This window comes from Lepidochelys kempii, chromosome 19 (genome assembly GCF_965140265.1).
Source record: "Lepidochelys kempii isolate rLepKem1 chromosome 19, rLepKem1.hap2, whole genome shotgun sequence".
Taxonomy (NCBI): Eukaryota; Metazoa; Chordata; order Testudines; family Cheloniidae; genus Lepidochelys; species Lepidochelys kempii.
The window spans coordinates 1,606,762-1,628,679 of NC_133274.1; the positions used below are offsets into that span (position 1 = coordinate 1,606,762).

The following is a 21,918-nucleotide window of genomic DNA, read 5'->3' on the forward strand; positions in this document are numbered from 1 at the left end:
ATTGAATGTTCCCATGCCCCTGTACATTAGCCTAATAGATGGTCATTCACCATAACCTGTGTACATTTCTCATGGCTCTCATCTACGATGAACAATCTCAGTGCTTTTAATCTGACTAAATATGAGAGTTTGCCCAGATCTTTAATTTTTATCAGCCATCTCTAGCCCTTTCCATTTCTGCCATACCTTTCCAGAGATGGGAATGTGCAGAACTGAGCTCAGCCATCCTAGTGATTTGAGAGGTCTGTATGGCTCAGGAGACACTCAAGCAGGACACAGAGAAATCATACTGACCCATACTGCAGCAGGGTAAAGAAAAGAACAGTTGTTTGGAGGAGGGACAGAGAACGGATAATGAAGGTCTGGTCAGACTTGTTCTGCAGGGCTCAGAGCTGCTTGATCAGCTTTGTCCGGCCCCTGCTTCCTGGGGTGTTACAGGAGTGGCTCCTGCTCTTCCACTTCATCTTACGCCGCTGGAGTCTACTGCCCCATGCACCATACTCAGACTTGCCGTGCAACATTACAAGACTTCCCTTGCATTTGTTGCTTACCCCATGGCCCCTGCTTCCCAGCAGCAAGGCAGGAGTTCCCCACATTTTTCCTTGCATTATAGCAATGGGTGGGACTGTTGCTCAGACATAGGCTTGAGGGGTTCTGTATTTAGGGGCTGAACATATCCAGCGTGCCCCAGACTGAGCCAGCCGCGTACCCAGCTGAGGTGCAACACGCTTTTCAGAGCACGTGTGTGCATGTGACCTCTTTTTTAAAAAGAGTAGATCTGCACCTTGCAGAGGAGGGGATAACCTATTTAGAGAGATAAGGAATATGATGCAGATGCCATGATCACCACCCATCTGACACCGGGTTCCATCTGCACGGAGGTACCCAAGAGGAAGTGGTAAGCCACCGGATGTTTCTTGAAAATTACACAATAGCAGAATATACTAGAACCAGTGTGGAGGGGTTTAGGGCAGGTTTCTTTGATTTGATGGACATGATTGTGGCTGCAGTTTAGGATGAACCAATACATGTAGCAGTTCAAATAAATGCTGCCCATTCCTTCTCAACAACAGGAGGAAGGACAACTGCATCCACCAGGAAACAGACGGGCAGCATTTCATCAGCAGGCCCAGCTTGAGCAACCGCTACTTGGGCATGCCTGTAGAGGCTCCAGCGAGATGCTGCAGAACAGCAAAGCCATGCCCTGTCTAAGGAGTGCAGAACGCTGCTTGACTGGTAGCCTGCTCCTGGGGACAGGGAGTCAGGAGATTAGCATGTCATGCCCATCTTAGGCATGGCCCTGCTGTGGGACAGTGGGCAAATCACTGCCCCATTCTCCCCTGCTGCCTTCAGCTGTCAAAAGCTGCTTGGTGGGGGCTGAACTCTAGAACCCTCACTCCTGAAGTCTTTCCCTCTGGAGCCAGATACGGTTACAAAATCTGCTGCAGAAACAGAGGCAAGACCAAGCTCCATCGCAATCACCGCCTGAACAGAACGGGCCCAGCTCCCTTCCCTCTCAAGTTATGTTAGCAAACCTGAGAACGTCGGCACTAATTTACTCAGGATTTGTCTACCAACTTGTTTGTAACATGGATCAGTTTTTGGTTCGATTCCAGTATACAAATAGGAATGGCCTAGAAAGGGAGAGCTTTCATCGATATAAAGGAGGCATTTCATTTAGAAGTGCATTCTTGAGTTCCTACAATAAGCTTTTAAAAAGTTTTCTTGTGAGAGTAGTTGTTAGGGCACAACTTTCAAGCATCAGCTGCACGTGAATTTCAGCATTACCACTCGCAATTCTTTTTTTCACCCTGAGACCTCAGCACAACAAGGTAGAGGGACATTTCATTCAGTACCTGATCTCAAATGCACGTGCACAGCTCCACCTCACCTTTCAAAACCATGGTGATGTACTCACTGTATCCATTGGGAGCTGGAGGACTTACTGTGACGAAGTGGGACTGTTCTTAATGTTTCCTCTGAATAGTGTGGGGGTGCCTCAGTTTCCCCTAGGCCGTTCTTAAGTATCTAGGGGGTGGAGTAAGGGTGTATGATCATTGCAGAGCCCTAGAGGGCATGTGTGTGCAGGAGTCTGGACACAGAGAATGGCCAACGCCCTGTTTCCTGGCAACTGATGGCCTGGGCCCTTCCCCCCTGCAAGGTGAGAGCTGAAGGGTTGGAGAACAAAGGAATCAGGTGACCACCTGGCCCAGGAAAGGAACAAAGCCCAGAGGAGGAGGGGCTGGAGGGGGTTTTCAGTTGGGGGCTGGCTGGGACATGGAGTGAAGTGCAGACGTGGTTGTCTGGCTCACTGCCCCCCAAAATGGACCCAGCTGAGGGGTCCCGTTCTCTGCACCTGCAAGCTCTGTTTTAGACCATGTTCCTGTCATCTAATAAACCTTCTGTTTTAGTGGCTGGCTGAGAGTCACGTCTGACTGCGAAGTTGGGGTGCAGGACCCTCTGGCTTCCCCAGGAGCCCCGCCTGAGCAGACTCGCTGGGGGGAAGTGCACAGAGAGGCAGAGGATGCTGAATGCTCTGAGGTCAGACCCAGGAAGGTGGAAGCTGTGTGAGCTGTGTGTCCTGAAGACAGGCTGCTCACAGAAAGGCGACTGCCCCAGAGTCCTGACTGGCTTCATGGGGAGCAGCTCCAGAGCATCACCGGGGACTCCGTGACACTTACTTTCCAGAAGAAATGTGCCCTTGAAAGGGCTTCCCTTACCCAACCAATAAAAGCCCTTTCACCCAGTAGGGCTCAGAGGAAAACTGCAGATTCTTATTAGAATACTTCACCTCATCCTGTTCATTGGGGTCAGCAGTTCAGACACAGAGCCTGTGTGATTGGTGCCATTTTTCCAACCTGGCTGACGTTTTTGGTTTGAAATCAGAGTTTTCCTTCCCCTAGGTGCCTGCCACTGCTGAGCAGCTCACCTGCCTGACAGAGGGAAGGGACTTGCTCAAGCTCATGCAGCAGCTCAGAGCCAGAGCCAGGAACAGAACCCAGGCCTTCTGAGTCCCAGTCCTCCCCCTCCCCAGCTGCTGCTCTCAGATTCCCATTAGAACACAGATACACCACTACCTTCAAAGGAGGTCCCTCTTTTCCTCCAGTTTAGGGAAGGGATTTATTTCATATCAGCTGGAAAGAGCTATCTGACTGTACTAGATCAAGGGAGCACATTTGAATAAAAGACCATAAAATAATTTACAAAGTCAGATAAAACTCTGTTGTACTGAACTCTAGAGGGTGGGGTTGGGAGAGGAAGTATTCCCCTAGAGAAATTTGAGTGTTAAATTCTTACTAGACTTCCTCCTAAGCTCACTAACAAAGGCCCCTGCCAAGAAAGTCTTGCATATGGCGTGGTGTCATGATTTATAGTGATAGATTTATATCAACAGCTTGCATAAATGATATGGTGCTAGACAGTGCTTAAGTTATGCCAGGGCTAAGCCCCGGCTCCTTTAGGGTTGGTGGTTCATAGCCCTGGCACCTCTGCATTTGCTGCTTCATTGATGAAAGTTAAAAAAACATGGCTTGCGCCCCGACCCCTTTCATTGCCTATGGAGCACTGGTACTCATCCGCTCTCTGGTCAGATGTTTACACTAATCTCTCTATGTAGATCACAAAGCTGCAGAAGCCAAGGCTGGGAGCTTTGCTTTGAGTGTTCTGTTTGAATTAGTGAGCAGAACAGAAAACCAGTTTTTGTTTTTAAATTCTGTCCAACAATTGCTAGGAGGGGTGAGGAGAAGCAGGCTTCATGAGTTCTACCAAAACGACAAAAACAGGCTGTAGCATCCTGGGTCACTTATGGCAGCTGCCAAACACAACAGCAGACTTTTCCCCACACAGCCTGCTGAAAAACCCACATGCCAGCAAAGTGTCATTTCCCTGGACCAACCCCACACTTGCTACCATGGTGTATCCCAACACTTCCATGGTCCTCAGCCTCACAACCATGAATGAGTCTCTATGCCCAGCCCCCCAGAGGCAGGGAAGTCTCATGTCCATTTCACAGACGAAACAGAGATTAAGTGATTTTCCTCAAGGTCATCCAGGGAGTCTGTGTCAGAGCTGGGAAGTGAATCCAGAGATCCCAAGTCTCAGTCCAGTGTCTTAACAGCACAGCTGCCTTTCCAGAAGTCTGTTGTGGTACACTTCTTAAAAATCCCCACCAAGCTGTAAAACAGTCTTCCCAAAAGCCATCAAAAAGAGACCCAACAACCTAGCCACGCAACCTAGCCATTTTTATTTGGGTAATGCAAGTTCTTACTTTGCCATGACATACACAGGGCTGCCTCTTCCACATGACTAGCTGACTGCGTGGACTCCAAGTGATACAGCAAGTTTCAATAACTGTCAACTTTAAGTATAAAAGTGTCTAAGATCTTTGACTGCAATAGAACAAGTATATATTGCTATTAACTCTTCCAGAAAACACCACTAACACACAATGGCTGAGTTAAGTACAGTACTAAGTAAAATAGTATCAAACAAGTTTCTGGACAATACCATTAAAAAACATCTTTCCTGTTATTTACAAATATGCAAAGTTATCAGGTTACATAAGATTAAGAAGCATTTTGCTTACTAACATGAAACATTACAGTTTTGTAATGTATCATAATTAACCAGGTATACAGGGTTTCTGTGTCCTTGTGGTTTCCATGGCACATGGTGCCAATTTGGCTAGGCCATCCACTGGAAATCTGAGTGGTAAGAACCAGCGAACAGAATAGCCTCCAACACACCACTGAGAAGTGGGGTGGCTCAGCCACATCTGTGCGCAGTTCTCCCTCTCATGGTTTGCCACTTAGAAGGACCTTGATTTAACCACAAGATGGACATAATTAAAAAAACACCGCCACACAGATACAATGTGTATCAACAAGTCAACTGCTTCTGGCCTGCAAGTGAAAGTTTCCTTTGCACCCTAATTAAAATGCTGGGACCAGAAGCAATTGCTACAGTATTTGCTTTTGTATATCTTAAAATTTTAGTTACAGTATCTACAAGTCACCAAAGATATCCTTAACCGAAACAGACTTAAGAGGGTCAATTAGTCATAAACAGAAGTGAGACCGCTTTGGAGATCTTGGGAGTCAGAAGGGTGCTTGTGGGGGTGGGGAGAGAACAATATATAGGAGTGAAAGGGTAAAGGAGTGGCAAATTCAAAGAGAAAATACTGAATATTGCCAAGAATTTGGAGGAGCCATCAAAATTGTACTGGCAAAAGGGCAGACACAAAACTTGCAAGTCCAAGTGGGACCGTAGTCACTTCATTTTACTGATCCCCACAGCTATGGTGGGGTGATGACGAAGGGGGAGCTAATATCACAGGCATTCCAGGCCTCTCCTCAGCACTATACAGATGATTCCACGGCCGGGCATAAGGGACGTGTTTTAGAAGAGCAGCACAAGCCTGCTCTTCTCTGAAGTTTGGTACAGAATGTAGTTTTGGTGGAGAAAGTGCAGGAGGCAAGGCTCCAGAGACCAGAATACAAGTCACATGGAGGTTTGGTGCAGTGCCAGGCCCTTCCAGGCAAGCAGAGATAAGATTAACTCCTCACTCTTTGGATTAGCGGGAGCCCTGCAGCAGGTGAAAGAACTGCCCTATTCACAGGGCAGCCCCACATAAGGCCAACTCATTAGGGGTGGTTAGGGCACGGAAAGGCCGTAAAAATGGTCAAGTCAGCTATTGGAATCTGCCGTCTCCTCACAAGGACAAAATGAAGATGGCTGATGGGAGTTCAAGACAAGCGACTCAGTTAAGAACTAAGGAGCAGACTGGACAATGAGCACAGACTCCAGCCTTTCCCGAGATGTAGTTACACAGACACTTATTGCAAAAGGCACCGTCTCAGAGTAACCCCACAGACCCCACTCACTCAAACGTAACTGTCAGATCTTTCTCAAAGCGCCATACATCTGACTGTGTGCTACGCCACCTCTGAATGCTGCAGGCTAATGGGAAGAACCATGGTCCGAAGTGCCCAACTGACAATTGCAGGAGCTCAATGGACAGGACATACCCACCTGCTCCTACAGGGGAATCCCTGCTCTGTGCTCCTGAGAAAGGCAAAATCCACCCCCTTTCCCCAGATTCCTGCTAATATGCCCTAGGGGAGGATGGGACAGTTTCCTCACAAGCGGTTTTGTGAGGTGCATTAGAATTGGCCACACCAGAGTACGCCATTGGCCCATTGAGTCTGGTATCCTGCCTTCATCTTGGACCTGGTGCTTCAGAGGAAGGTGAAAACCCTCACGGAGGCAGCCATGCCATTTGTGCTGTGCTGTCCACAGGAGAGACATTGCTCCCAGCACATCGACTGCCTCACATACCTGGGTTCTGAGACTTGTACGTCAGTATTTCAGCAGCTAGTCTTTGGGGATCCAAAAGCTGAGGGAAACGGCTCATCACAGCATCTACTAAATGGGGGTGGAATATGCCACAGAGTTTCACATGCACATTGGCTCGCTCCTCTGCGAAGCGGTCTGGCAGGGCCCACTGGCACTGGTCACCGTACGCTGGCCCTGGGGCTCTCGGCAATGGGTGAGGGTCTCTAATGTTGCTAGGTCGTGTTGATGTGGCAGGCATTTGGTACGGCTCAGACCAGTATTCACGAAGATGTCGGGCTGCGGTGTTATACTCATTGGGAATGCTATAATGCCCGCCACCCGCTAGATGTACGGGCACTCCATAGCCTGGGAAAGAGTGAGAGGACCTCGTGAGAGAGTTCTCAGAACTATATGGCAAGTAGCTAGTATCAGAGGAGACCGCTTTGCGAGAGCTGTGCTTATAGTGGCCAAGGGTGTCCTGCTCTACACTAGGAGAGTGCTGGTAGACAGGTCTCTGTCTGCTGCAGCTACAGACTGCCATCTGTTCGGGGTGGGAATGCTCACAGTGAGCAGAAGATCTGCAAGGCCACATCTCAGACATTTGGTTCTCAAGGGATCCAATGCCTGAGTCAAGATGCTCCTGAGAGATGTAAGAGAGAGAGTCCATATGGGGAGAAGGGGGAGGGTGCTGGTACCAGTCAGAAGATCGATAGCTGCCATTGTTAGAGGGGACACTGCCCAAGGCACAATCCCCCTGGATTAGGAGGGGACTGTCGCTAGGTTTTGCTTTTTGGGCTGAGCTTTTCCTCTCCATGGAGACCTTCTGCACAGAGCCTTTGTCGCTATCTGTGGACACAGAGCAGAGGGGCTCTGCCTGGGAAGGTCTCCTGCTCCTTTTCTCCTCTTTGGCAGTGCTGGTGGGGCTTCTGGTTGGGGATAGCCTTGCATTGGCCCGTAGTTCATCAGCTACAGAGCGCTGTGGTTGGTTGATCCTTTCAGGATGATAGAATTTACACTTAATCCCATAAGTGCATTTCTTCCCTGCAAGGAAAAGGCAGAACATAGGGTGACCTGCTGCAATTCACCAAGTGTGTACAGTTTACTCTGTACAGACACCACTGCCCCCAAGCTTATGAGGCTAGTCTTACCGTAAGGGCACTGCTGTTTCTTGTGTTCTGGCACCAAAGGTTTTTTTCTCAGGAAGTTCTCCAGGCTGGGGCCATGCCGCCCTAAGGGGTCATCTGGAGGCATAAACCTAAAAGAAGATAATGAGCATCACTCAGGAGCAGCCACTTTCCTGGGCCAAGGTTTCAGTCTCTCGGCTGCATGCGGATGAAAAGTTATTCACATCTGCCATCCCCTCCCTATGCCAGCCAAGAAACAAACCCTGGCATGGCCACAGGAGTGTCTGATTCAGACAATTCCTCTAGACCCAACAGGGTGTCACTATTTGTAAGACAAGTTTCCCTTTTAATCCTCTCTTAATGACCCATGGCAGGCTGACCTGTTTATTAGCCATACAGAGAAGGGTTGTTGCCCAACCGTACTGTTCAAGTAAACAGAGAAGGATTTGATCGAGATTGTTGCAAGAGGCTTCTTGCCCCAGGAACAGAGCAGGCTGCCTCCCCCGCATTGCTGGTCACACCAATCCTGTGCTCTGCTGTCGCACGCTGGGCCAGCTGATCATTTTCTCATTTGTAATGCAGAGGAAGCGAGTGGTCTGTACCAGTGCCAGGCCTGCCCAGGAATGTCAGCAGGGAGGAGTTCCTGGCTCCAAGCAAGCCAAGTGCAGTCAGAGCCACTCTTGGCCTTTTCTTTGTGCCCTCCCTGTGACTTGCTGCCTATTGGGAGGAGCTGTTCCACATAGGAAGCACTGAGTCACTGCCTCTCAAATACTCACTTTAAGTCATTTGCTTTACCCTGTGTTTGACACTCACCTTTCCAGCCCCTGCATGCCATCTCCTCCTAACACTGAGATGCCACTGACCTTCTATTAATCAAAGGCACACAGTACTATGGTCACTTAAAACTGCTGTATTGTTTTTAAGCAACCAGGGAACATGAACGTACTTGTCATTAACAAAGGAATACATCAGCAAGCGCTCCTCAATGAACTTCTTCCATTCGGGACGCTCATTCTGCAGGTCACGGTAAGTGTCGTTGGAAACCACGATGCCATCAGACTCATATGCCAGTTTCACAATGAAACGGTCATCATAACAGACAACGCGTTTGCCTCCAACCCGCCTGGAAGGAGTGAAGACCAGAATTTTCTTCTTTTCAAGGTCACGGAGAATGTGCTGGTCTGGAACAATCATGAAAATGTGGCATAAACACATACACAGCCTGGTATCATTTCCAGGCAACAGATGCCAAAAAAGTAAAGTGTAATGTTTACAGGCAAAAAACAAACAAACGAGCTACGAACATGCAGAGTCCAGAGTTCCAAAGGGGCACAGTGGCTACTTTGACATTTCAGTTACTCTGTGTCCTGCACAGACTGCTACTGTTAAAATCTTTCCAATTTTTCAATTTCCTCACCCACACCTCTCAGTTTAAAAGGGCACTGACCCAAACTCAATTTAACATGGACCAAGACTGTCTTCTGGCTAAGGCACTGAACTAGGACTCTGAAGATCTGGGTTCAGTCTGTGGCCCAGCCAGGAATAACTGCTGTGATCCTGGGCAAGTAACGTAGTCCCTCTGTGCCTCCAATCCCTGATCTGTCAAATGGGGACAATGATTCTTCCTTGTCTTGCACACGTTAGCTGTGCTGTCTGTGTAGTTTGTAAGCTTTGAGGCACGAACTGACTCCTCCTATGTGTTTTTACTGCACCTAGCACAGTGAGGTCCTGATTTTAGTTAGGACTTGCAGATGGTGCTGCAGTACAATGAAACTCCAGTCCCTATGTTTTCTTCAACCTATGACAAGCAGACCAATAAGGCAAGGCCAAAGCATGCCTTTGATGGAAGTGGCCAGGCTGACTTTATAGTGCTCTGGAGTATGTATGGATTTCTTTTCAGAGCTGAAATACTGACTTTGGAACAACTCAAACCTCTGTTCCTTGGAAACTCAAAACAGCAATTATCACCACCTGGACCCATCTGAATAGATCCCCAAGCTGCTTGTCTGTTAACATTTCATACAGGTGGGCTGTATGGCCATTTACAAGAGGAGAAAATGAATTCTGGAGATAAGAAAAGGTAACACACATCAAGTGAGTAAACCTCAGGAATAAGGAAGCATTTTGGAATAAAGTTAGTTATGTTCTTTGAACTCAGCTACCTTATCTGAGCAAGAACTTGCTTAGAGGAGAGGTTAGGGATTTGAAATCTCACTGGTCAGAAGTTTGGTTAAGTTTCTAGTGCTCTTATTTTCCATTTGCTACCTAGGAGCTTACTGGCCCAAAAAGGACCTTGGCAGGCTTATTAAAATGCTACAATTGGAAGCTTTAGAGATTTAGTTTTGGCTTTAGAGCTCCACACCTGTGATGGGCACATCTGGTCTTGGCTGTTCTTTTCTCCAGGATGGCACAAAGACTGTGATATCTGGGTGTCCTCTGTCCCAAAACCAGTGAACGGCCAGCAGGATACCTCGGCAGGAGAACACTTCTTTATTTCCATGGCTGCATTAAAGAGGATGGAAGAGGACCTTGTTTTCAGTATCCAGATACAATGTACTTTTGCGTATTCACAGACAGCACATGAGACAGACAGTCCAATACTAAGCAGGAAGAGCCAGTGTTTTAGACATTCTTTTCAAGGTGGTACTTTTATAGACACAGTATCCTATTAGTCAACAGCCTCTGAATTTTGTCCATTTATTGCAATGCATTAAAGAGGTTGAGGGGACCAGTAGTTCTGTCTTAAGCTATTCTAAAGCTGCAATACCCACAAATCCCCAGACGCGCAGAGCACTGACAACTTTCATCAATTTTTAGCACCTCTGAAATCGGGGCCCACTTGTTTACAATGGGGCACTCAAACCTATATTTAGACTCCTAAGTTTTGCTGGCATAGCTATGTCAGTGGGGGGGGAGAAGGGGGGCACAGGAGAGGAAAGAAGAGAAATCAAACCCATAGCTAGAGTGCTATTGGCAACCCCTCCTAGTATAAATGCAGTTATGTTGGCAGAAAAGTCCATTTGCAGTACAGCTTCATTTTGTTCGGAGAGCTGGGGTAAGCAAGCGATACCGACAAAAGGCCTCTTGCCACTACAACTTCGTTCAGGCTAGTAGGGGTCGCCAATGTAGCTAGACCAGCAAACGGTTGTAGTATAGGAGTCTCTTTCCTTTTGCTTTACTTCATACCAAAAATGTGTTCAACAAAGCTCATCTGTAAAGATGGGGAAGGACAGATCCTCTCCTCATTATACAGAGCCCAGTATGTGGAGAGACTACTTGTGACTGCACTGTGTTTATGAAATGGCAGCTTCAAACCTGAAAGCCCCGAATAAATTCTTTATATCCAGCTGGCCTGTTAGAGACAATCAAGAAAAGGAAAAATTCTACCCGAAGAAAAGGGCAGTCACAAGTATCAGAGGTTAGTTGCTTGCACAACACAATCCTTCCTAATGAACAGTCAATTAAGTCAGATCAATAAGTCTCTGGAGAGTTTCTATATAACACATGGCTGGTAATCGTTTCTTTGCAGGTTCCAGTATTCACAATGTTATCAGTGCTTATGTTGCACATTAACTAGAAATATTATCAACTGTTTCCAGGTTACTAGTTTCACAGTAGTGACAGATCAGGGCTGTAGGTGGCATTTACTTTAGGGTGACTTTCAGAGACCCTGCATGTTGCACTGAAGAGTATGAATGGGGAGTCACTTCAAGAGAATCAATTTCCCCTCACTACCCACTTAAACAAAAATTCATATTACATTTCTAAAAATATTAATATCTACAATGCAAAATAATTAGATTATGATCCATGCAAACTCAAGAATCCATCAGACTTCAAGGAACTTGCTTTATGTTTAAGCAACCCTCCCTTCAGTAGGTAAAAGATACTCTGGAAAGCTATGTTCAGAGTCAAGTATTTTTGAAACAAATAAGAACTACATTAAAGTGCATTACCAAGTTAACAAAGAAATGCAGTAGCGTATTAGCATACAAAAAGCCTGGTCTCGCATCTCTTGGGTGGTGGGAGACTACAACTGACTACCGTTGAGCCTAGTTCATTTTGTTACCCAGACTCATGTATTCCAACTGGCCAGCTTCGATCAGGCCATCTTGTGATCCACTATCACTACATACAGTCTGATCTGGGGCTCAGATACCCAAAGAAAACACGTGAAAGGCAACTGCTCATGTTGGTGTTCTCTGAAGAGCATACATGTCACTTCACTTTTCACAAGAAACAGGGTTGTAACTCTTGTATCCTTGCCAAATTCTAATTTAGGTAATTACATGGTGCCTACTTAAGTTCCCTTGCAGTTTCAGAGAACAAGATTTGTTTCCTGTCCTAAACTGTAGTGTAATGTTAACATGTGCCAATAAAGAAATGTCACATTCCACATCAGAGGCAGCTGCATTTCACTGATGAAGATATTCCCGGTTCAAAACTGCTTGAGGAACCTTCATAACAAAAGATGCTATATAAATGTAAGATAACACAAACAGGATTAGTATTTTCTGTGAGTACTGCCTGCAAGTCTTATCACAATTTTTAAAGGTGAAAGTTCTTATGTGGAAAAGCAATGGGCACCTAGTCAGGAAAAATCTGCTTATTTATATCACCACCATCGCAGGCTCAGAATGGCTTATGACAATACAAAGGTACACAGATCACAAGAAAAATGAGGAGTCCGGTGGCACCTTAATGACTAACAGATTTATTTGGGCAGAAGCTTTTGTGGGTAAAAAACCCACTTCTTCAGATGCATGGAGTGAAAATTACAGATGCAGGCATAAATATACCGACACATGAAAAGGAGAGTTACCTTACAAGTGGAGAACCAGCGCTGACATGGCCAATTCAAACAGGGTGTATATGGTACACTCCCAATAATTGATGAGGAGTTGTCAATACCAAGAGAGGGAAATTTATTTTGTAGTGAGCCAAGGTCCATACCATATTAAGTCATTCTGCAGTCTTAGAGATTGATCTGGCAAACTCTTGGCCAACCAGAGTAATGAGTACTGAGTAATCTCATTGTGTCCTCACAGTAGGCAGAGCTACACAGTCAGTCAGCGTTTGCAGTGTTGAGGCATAAAGCAGGTACAGTATACTTAAATGAAGTCAGAGATAACTGGAAAAAGCTGAAGCACAGACATGAGAGGGGGTATCTTTTTTGGTGCATGTGGGTGTACAAACATCCCCCATAAAACATACAGAAGTAAATGCTCTGTGGAAAAACTTTGGACACAACTGTCCTTGTATTAGCCATTGCATGCTATATTCCTGAACCCTGCTCTTGAGTTCTTTGGGTAACAATATCAGAAGTGCCTACCTTCAAAGAGACCGCTTGTTTCTCTGCAAAACCATTAAATGCCAGAAACCTTTACATCAATGTGAGCAATATGTAGGGTGAAAAATACCAAAGGCACTAGAGTTTTGGCCTCTGGATCCTCTTGTTAGGGTCTTATGAAGTGAAAGCAGAAGGCTCATTATCCAAATTTAGCTTTTTTGTGAGTAAAGGGAAAAAAGGCACCTATGTTCTTTCCCCAATAATAGATTTTTAAAAATGGCAAGCAACTCAATAGTGCTCCTATTACAAGCCTAAGCACGGCATTTTGTGGCTTTTGTCAGTTTAGTCGCTTTGATGCAGTAAGAGGTTTTTTTTTTTTAAGTCCCTATCAATTTGCATGAAAAAACTGAACACATGCAGCAGCCACTTTCTAAATGAAATAACTTCGGCTTGTTTTCTTCCCACCCACCGCCACAGCAACAATACACAATTTCTCCTTTGCCTTTTAGAGTACAGTACAACCTCAGAGTTATGAACACCAGAGTTACACACTGACCAGTTAACCACACACTTCATTTGGATCCGGATTTACACAATCAGGCAGCAACAGAGCCCCAAAAAAGCAAATACAGCACAGTACTGTGTTAAATGTAAATTAAAAAAATAACGGGAATGAAGCATTTTTCTTCTGCATAGTAAAGTTTCAAAGCTGTATTAAGTCAATGTTCAGTTATAAACTTTTGAAAGAACCACCAGAACGTTTTGTTCGGCGTTATAAACCACCTCTATTCCTGAGGTGTTCGTAACTCTGAGGTTCTATTGTAGAAGGGTTTAAAGAAACCCAACACAATCCAAAGTTCACTTCCCCACTGAGCAAAACTCCAGCCTAGAAATAATTTTTTAAAGCTCCTGAAACAGAGACTATATTACAACTGAAGACATGCTCAGACACAACAGCGATGGGAGTCAAATGAGTACCTGACAGGGCAGAACTTTCACTGCTGCGGGACCAAGAATTACTATTCTTTCTCCTTAAACTCCCAGCTCCAGGGTATTTTACAGATTATAGAACCATCATCATTTGAATTGGCTCTATATGGACACAGATTTGAAGTGATATTTCCATTTTATCATTATATGGAATTCTCTAGTTTAAACAAAATGGGTCCTTCATTCTGTAGGAAATAAAAAGAGAGCCAAGCTGGGGGAGCAACTTCTGTTGGTGAGACACACAAGCTTTCAAGCTACACAGAGCTCTCCTTCAGATGTCAGGAAGATACCCAGAGCATCCCAGCTAAATACAAGGTGGTACAAATTGTAACATGTTTTAAGAGACCACTCAAGGTGAAGTGAGCAATTAACAGTAGTAGGGCAAGGAAGGATCAGTGGATTATCGATTGTTATAATGAGTCAAATCCAGAATCTTTACTAAGTACATGATTTTTAGTGTCTAGTAGAGTTATGACTTTAAACTCCCATGCTTGTCTGTTGAAGGTATTGTGCAGGTTTCCACTGAGGACGAGGACTGAGAGGTCAGATATGGAGTCATTGTTTTGTGAAGAGTGCTCGTCCATGGGTGATTGGGTGTTCTTGTTTTATTTTTCTGTGAGAGTTCATTCAAAAGCATAGTGATTGTGTGGTTTCACCCACATAGTTATTGGGGCACATAGTGCACTGGGTGAGGTACACCACATGTTGTGATAAGCACGTGTGGGACCCACAGATCTTGAAAGATGTGTTGGGGGAGGGTCCTATAACTGCAGAAGTGTTATCTGCCCACTTGAATCGTCTCTTACAATGTTAACTCCTTATTCTAAACAATCTTGTTCCACCTTGTATTTAGCTGTAACACTCTGGGTATGTCTACACTGCAAAGTAAGCCCAGGCTTCAGCCTAACCCCCCTTCCATCTACATACAAATCGTGTTAATCCAGGGCTCAGACCGAGGATCCCAAGGGGTTGGAGGATATCAGTCTGAGTTAAGCCAGGACCCAGGGTTCAAGCCCTATTGCAGAAGCAGCCCCACTGGACTCATGTTCTGGGAGTATGCTACAAGTATCCCTCAGTCCCACAGGCCAACTTTATTTGCCCTCTGCAGAGTCAAGTTTTCCCACATTGCAACACGAACAAAGGGCTAGAGTGTCTACATTTTGGGAGTGTGCAGGATATGAGTGGTTGGACTCAGACCTATGTACTGCAGGGTAGATGCCAGAGCCCCAGGTTAGGATCCAGGGTTCAGTAATTCCTAACCTGGAGTTACAAATGAGTGTAGACTCTCAAGCTGTAGATTAACAAACCCAGGGTCTGCTAACTTGAGTTCTATTAACCCTAGGCTTACATTGCAGTGTAGACCTACCCTTTGAGTACCTTTCCCAGACCTGAAGAAGAGCTCTATGTAAGCTCAAAGCTTGTCTTGTTCACCAACAGAAGTTGATCCAATAAAAGATATTACTTCACCCACTTGATCTCTCTAATCTCCTGGGACCAACATGGATACAACTATACCGCAAACAGGAAAAAAAATTAGTTTTACTGCACGTACGATTTAAGCCACAGACCAATTTCAGACTGTTGCAAGGTCTATTTGGATATGGAGATAAACAGGGGGAACTGAAGATCTCCCCCCCCCCCCAATTATTCAAAACAAATGCATAAGCTTACTGTACCCCAGGGACAGCTTCCAGGCGGCAGGGCTATCTTTAAAACTTCCTTGAGAAGGTTTTAAAATAGTAAGCTCCCAAAATTCAGTTAGCTTACATCAGTGGCCAGAGGAAAAATACCCAAAAAGGAGTTTTTACAAAACCAATAGAGTTGAAAGATACCCAAACATTTACCACCACAGTTCCTGAAAGATTAAATGAAAAACATGCATTCAGGTTTCTGGAGTCCCAGCTAACAAGTCAGAGTCCGCAATGAAAACGGTCAAACGGGCTGATCTGATTTGGCAACTACTGAGAAATTCCCTTAGAAGGAAGTAGAAGCTAATTTCCACTGAGATTTGCATATGATGTTGAGAGCTGTACAGGGAGGCCTGCTGCTCATTGTGCAAGTGAATCAGCAGGGAACATCATACACCATTAATACAGGAAGTTTCAGAATGGAATTCCCCTCCTGGTAAACAGCTTCAAAATAACCCACACCAGTCAACTGCCTGCTTTGCAAACATTAAACTGCGTTCCAGCTGCGGTATTGCTACATCCTGATAGGAATCAGAGGAGAAATATTCTTCCTCTAAATGGCAGCTGAAGATCAAGTGTTCCAACACAGACATTTCCAGATGGACAGATTCTGTCCTGCCAAGTTTTCTCAAATATATCGTAACAAATATTTTGACGAGCAGAATCAAACAGTATTTGCTTTGGAATCATTCACCCTAAAGTTCAGTCATAACAAGTGGCACATTTCTAATGGAGAGAAAAGCACGGTTAAGGCAACAAGGCAGGCATAAACCTGGATATGTAAATTAGCTACTCCCCTGAAGAAGAGGCAACTACAGGCATGATACTGAAAAAAACCCACCAAGTCATACTTATGCTGGATGCCTTACCCCTTGGAATGTGTTTCAACTCCTCCTTCCTCAACACGGCTCCCTAATGCAGAAGGCCCAACCCCTCTGGTGGTCTAGAAATCCCACTAACTCTGAAATGGACAAGTGGGCCAATTCTTTTCTGCAGTTATTTCATGCAATACAAGTGAGGAAGAGAATCTTTCTCCACAGTCCCAAATCAAGAAGACTAGTCACCGCACACCTGGTCTGCCCATGACCACATCTGCCAGGCACTCGCCTTTGCTTGAGGTGGCTTGATGGAAGAGTATTCAGGGGTAAGAGGTCACTGTAGCCTAATACTTTGTCTGCATGCACTAAAATTCAGAGTTAAAGGTTTCTGCAATAAAATTAACACTACCCACTAGCACATCTCTTAAAATAAGGTCTTTTCTCCCATGAACACACTATGCTGGGAAATGCAGCTTTGTTGGAGAAACAATTATTAATGGAAAGGGGCCAATCTCTCTCCTACACACAATTCCAGGTTAAGTCCACTGGCTATAAAGTCTGGTAAGTCAGTGTGAACATCAGAGCGCAAACACAATATTTCCTGATCATACCGGCTAAATTGGGCCTTGGCCCTCGGATCTGTTATACGGTCAAGAGATAGGGTGTTCCCCTTCCTTCCTCATACAGTCTTACTCAGCCATACTGCCAATCATGACTTGGGGAAAAAAACCCACACCTGTAAGGCACTCTCCATAAAGGACTTTCTTCTGCCCTAGGTAAATCCTCTAGAGTAGCTCTGTGTGCACTGACATGTATCTTCTCATTATAAGAGAGATTAAGACAATCAAATATAAACTGAAGGAAACTTGTATTTAAACTGAAGTGGCGGAATCAGATTTGAAGTCCAAGCGTACTACCCTCTGGCCAACTGGTTCCATAGGACTTGATTTTTTTTTTTAAATCTAGAGGTAAGTATACTGTATGTGCAAAAAGAATTCACTAAAGGGGAACCTTCCTCATATCCTCCCACTTCTCCCCCCAAAAATCCACTTTACCATTCTTAGGGGGCAAAACGAGGCTGAAAACTTTTAATCCAGCCTGGGCCAGTACTGAATCTGTCCAGTACACATGACAGATCTCTTGATCAGATTGCCTATGAAAAGAGGGCAGGCTCTCTCAACAGAAGGTATGAGAGATTTGCAGATACGTCATCATCTTGCCTCCATGTTCACAGCTGTCAATGATGCTGCAGAACTGGTGTACCAGTGTCATTCTAAACTGGAAATCTGTCCCTCTTTTCTTCCACCCAATCTGCAGATCTGCCATGAGATTTAACCAGAAAGTTGTGGAAACTAGACCAGAGAGGCCGCTTTACTCAAAGCTACAGCCTCTTCTAATTAACCCTGAAAAAATTATTTGTTGAGCAACTTCCTGCTTTTGGAGCTTACGTACAGTAATTAGGTAACAGGACTACACATCGGGGATTTCACTTCTGCTTGCTAGTTTAAATACAAAAACTTTAGCATTTCATATGAAACAAGTCCAAAATTCCCACTGGGCATAGAAGTCCCCATCATTCGCACCCTAGTGGGACATGGCAGACAAACCAAGGACTGAATGGGCCATTAAGACAGACTGAACCTCACATTTGTAGATGTTGCCCTTCGAGGTGAGGGAATGAGACAGGTTGGTGAGACTGCTCTACCAAAGCCCAGCCTGGCCTCACCTTTGTGGAGAGCTTGGATGCCTCCAGAGTTTTTAATCTAGTACCTTTCATAAGCACTAAACTCCCCAAAACCAAAAACCTTACGAAATGTAAAGGAATTACTTTATAATTTAATCTGATGCCAACTATACTAAAATTAAAGATGCTTCTCCCACTTAAGGGGACCAACCTACCTCATTGCCACATTGCTTCCATCAATAACAATGGGTTTTAAATTACTGCCTTCCTTCTCCTCCAATGGCGGCACAGGTGGAGGGGTTTTGTTGGCAACTCCCCCACGGGGTATCAATGGAGCTTCTACGGCCTCCTGTGGGGGGTCGGTAGTCTCTCGGTCAGCAGCTGCAGCACCATGCTTCACAAGCTCCCCAAGGACAGTATTGGTGTCAGCGTTTGAGCCCAGTTTTTGGAGAACGATATAGATCTCTTCTGACGAGTAGCCCAGTTTGCGGAAGAAGTCCACTTTCATTTGCATCTCAGCACTGTCCATGAGGTCCTGCTCCGAAATCCTGAGCCTTTCCTGTGCTGCCCGGGGTACCACATCCACCATGCTGAATGGCTCACACTCTGTAGGGCTCTGGCCCTTCGCAGGAAGCACACAGTTCAAGTTCAGGTGATCGTTTTCAGATGTATCTCTGGAGCTCATGCTTTTGTCAACCTGAGCAACTTAATGTTTGCCAGCTGGAAACATCTCACTCCAGCTGGGAAAACCCAGAGCAGAAGGAATACTGTCCAAGTTCATAATTTTCCTGGGGCAAGTTCTGTTTTTCATTCACACACCGTATCTGTGAATCAATATAGTGATTGTTAACTCCTAAAGACTTGATCTAAAATAAAGGAAATTCAGGAACTGTTTTCACACTAACATTCTTCAAATTCTTCTCTGTGGCTCAGCTACTCAAGAACTCTGGAAATTCTTTTATTGATACTTCATGTTTATGTTTCCAAAGCACATCACAAGAATTGAGAAATCTTTAGAAATCCCATCCCCCAACAACCTTGTTAACATGCAGATTGTTTGCACTAAATTTAATTCAGTGTTTGTCAAAATAGGGCATCACCTTCCTATAGCACATCAGAGGCACTTGTTCTTCCCCCCCACTGAATGCATCCAATGAAGTGAGCTGTAGCTCACGAAAGTTTATGCTCCAAGTTTATGCTCTGATTCACATTAGTTCTGAAATTTTCTGTGTTACCAACTCCAAGTATTCAAAAATTATGAGACTCACTTAAACTCCTAAAAGAAAAGGAGGACTTGTGGCACCTTAAAGACTAGCCAATTTATTTGAGCATGAGCTTTCGTGAGCTACAGCTCACTTCATCGGATGCATTCAGTTTTCCACTGAATGAAAACTGAATGCATCCGATGAAGTGAGCTGTCGCTCACGAAAGCTCATGCTCAAATAAATTGGTTAGTCTCTAAGGTGCCACAAGTCCTCCTTTTCTTTTTGCGAACACAGACTAACACAGCTGCTCCTCTGAAACTTGTTAAAATGGTCACCTCTGCCATGGCTTTCGTAATAAGGATCCTGGGATGTGCCACATCATTCTCAGCACATAAATAGCACTTTTCACCTTCAAAGTGCCCTACAAACGTTAGCTGAGTAAGCCCCACAAACATCCCTATGAGGTAGGGTCAGTTATTAACCCTTGCACAGATGGGAAAACCAAGGCTAAGCAGCTGGTGCGAAGTCACGGCGTGAGGGCCAACGACAGACGTGTAACTGGGACACAGATTCCCGGTCCTGGGCTCAGGCCACGCAACCCCCCCTCGTCCGGCCACTATGACAGGAGCCAAAACGCAGTCTCGGGGTACCAGGATAGCGCACCTGTGCTCAGCCGTGGCCTCAAGCTTTGGTGGAAAGAGCACGTTTCCACGTTTCCACGTTTCCACCTACTCTCAGCTCCTTCCTTCAGGCCTGGGCATTCCCTGCTCCAGGGACAGACACGGCTCCCGCCCCGGGGTCCCTAACCGAAACCCTGCGGTTCTGCCCCTCGCCCGGCCAGCACGGTGCGGCAAACGGGGCCCCGGGCCGGGGAAAGCTGGGTTTTCGGCCCCACTCTGCCAGGGGCCCGCGGCGCCACCTTGGGCAAAAGGCACCTCCCCTCCGGGCCCCTGCCTCGCCCTGGCTCTGCGTTTCGGCAGCGGGCTCTGTGGGGGCAGGGAATGGGGGGGCGGGGGGGGTGCCGTGGCTCGCACAAGGGGGGCCCCGATCCCGGGGGGGGGCAGAAGAACAAGGAATAAAGCAGGGATGCGCCCCGCGCCCCCTTACCGCGAATAGGGGGCAGCCCGCGCCCCCCCGGCTGTACCCCCCCCCTCCGGGGCCACCCGCCGCTTTGGGGGAGGAACGGGGCCGCCCCCCCCAGCCGGCCCGGCCCGGCCCGGCCCGACTCGACTCGACTCGACTCGACTCACCGGCCTGGGCGCCGCGCGCCGCCGAGGGTCCATGGGCGGCGGGGCCGGGCGCGCTGGGCCGGGGCCGCCGCTTTATACCTGGGCCGGGCCCGGCAGGTGGCAACGCGGAAGCGGGGCGGGGAGGAGCCGCGGCCGTTTCCTCATCCGCCGCGCCCGGCCTGGCAGGGCCCGCCCCGCGCCCGGCCCCCGCGCCCCGTGTGGGGCGTGGCGGAGCCCCCCTCTTCCCAGGCGGAGCGAGGGCGGGGTACACGGCACCCCTTCCCTCAGGGATCCCGCTTCCCCCCCCCAAACAGAGGGGCAGGAGCCCCCCTTCCCCCAGGGGGAGCGAGGGCGGGGTACACGGCACCCCTTCCCTCAGGGATCCCGCTCCCCCCCCAAACAGAGGGGCAGGAGCCCCCCTTCCCCCAGGGGGAGCGAGGGCGGGGTACACGGCACCCCTTCCCTCAGGGATCCCGCTCCCCCCCCAAACAGAGGGGCAGGAGCCCCCCTTCCCCCAGGGGGAGCGAGGGCGGGGTACACGGCACCCCTTCTCTCAGGGATCCCGCTCCCCCCCCCAAACAGAGGGGCAGGAGCCCCCCTTCCCCCAGGGGGAGCGAGGGCGGGGTACATGGCACCCCTTCCCTCAGGGATCCCGCTTCCCCCCCCAAACAGAGGGGCAGGAGCCCCCCTTCCCCCAGGGGGAGCGAGGGCGGGGTACACGGCACCCCTTCCCTCAGGGATCCCGCTTCCCCCCCCCAAACAGAGGGGCAGGAGCCCCCCTTCCCCCAGGGGGAGCGAGGGCGGGGTACACGGCACCCCTTCCCTCAGGGATCCCGCTTCCCCCCCCCCAAACAGAGGGGCAGGAGCCCCCCTTCCCCCAGGCGGAGCGAGGGCGGGGTACATGGCACCCCTTCCCTCAGGGATCCCGCTCCCCCCCCCAAACAGAGGGGCAGGAGCCCCCCTTCCCCCAGGCGGAGCGAGGGCAGGGTACACGGCACCCCTTCCCTCAGGGATCCCGCTCCCCCCCCCAAACAGAGGGGCAGGAGCCCCCCTTCCCCCAGGGGGAGCGAGGGCGGGGTACACGGCACCCCTTCCCTCAGGGATCCCGCTTCCCCCCCCCAAACAGAGGGGCAGGAGCCCCCCTTCCCCCAGGGGGAGCGAGGGCGGGGTACACGGCACCCCTTCCCTCAGGGATCCCGCTCCCCCCCCCAAACAGAGGGGCAGGAGCCCCCCTTCCCCCAGGCGGAGCGAGGGCGGGGTACACGGCACCCCTTCCCTCAGGGATCCCGCTCCCCCCCCAAACAGAGGGGCAGGGTTGTATCTTAAAACCCCTGCCCCAGGGAGTTGTACACTGCTGAGAGCCCAATTTACATGGGCGAAAGATGTTTCTAGCTCTCATGATTGCAGAGAAGAGTATGGAAATGTGACCCATGTGCACCTCAAAGGCTCAGACACCAGCAGGCCAAGTAATATGACAACCCCCCAGCATGAATACTTTTGAAAGTCTCAGGAGTTTAAGTTTCAGACTAGCAGCCATGTTAGTCTGTATTCGCAAAA

The 21,918-nt window shown here is 47.8% G+C and overlaps 1 protein-coding gene across 2 annotated transcripts; it reads right to left on the minus strand.

Annotated features, from left to right (window-relative positions):
• Window positions 1-4,224: 4,224 nt before the first annotated feature.
• ZC3H12A (zinc finger CCCH-type containing 12A) lies at window positions 4,225-20,504 on the minus strand. Of its 2 annotated transcripts, none has more exons than XM_073318031.1 (6): window positions 20,383-20,504; window positions 18,143-18,751; window positions 9,820-9,959; window positions 8,404-8,638; window positions 7,482-7,588; window positions 4,225-7,374 (listed from the first exon to the last, which is right to left on the minus strand). In XM_073318031.1, exons 2-6 carry the CDS (start codon window positions 18,610-18,612, stop codon window positions 6,329-6,331), a joined length of 1,998 nt encoding a protein of 665 aa, XP_073174132.1. In that variant the 5' UTR covers window positions 18,613-18,751; window positions 20,383-20,504; the 3' UTR covers window positions 4,225-6,328. The 2 variants fall into 2 exon arrangements, with proteins under 2 accessions (XP_073174132.1, XP_073174133.1); XM_073318032.1 differs by lacking the exon at window positions 20,383-20,504 and adding an exon at window positions 20,240-20,340.
• Window positions 20,505-21,918: the final 1,414 nt, after the last annotated feature.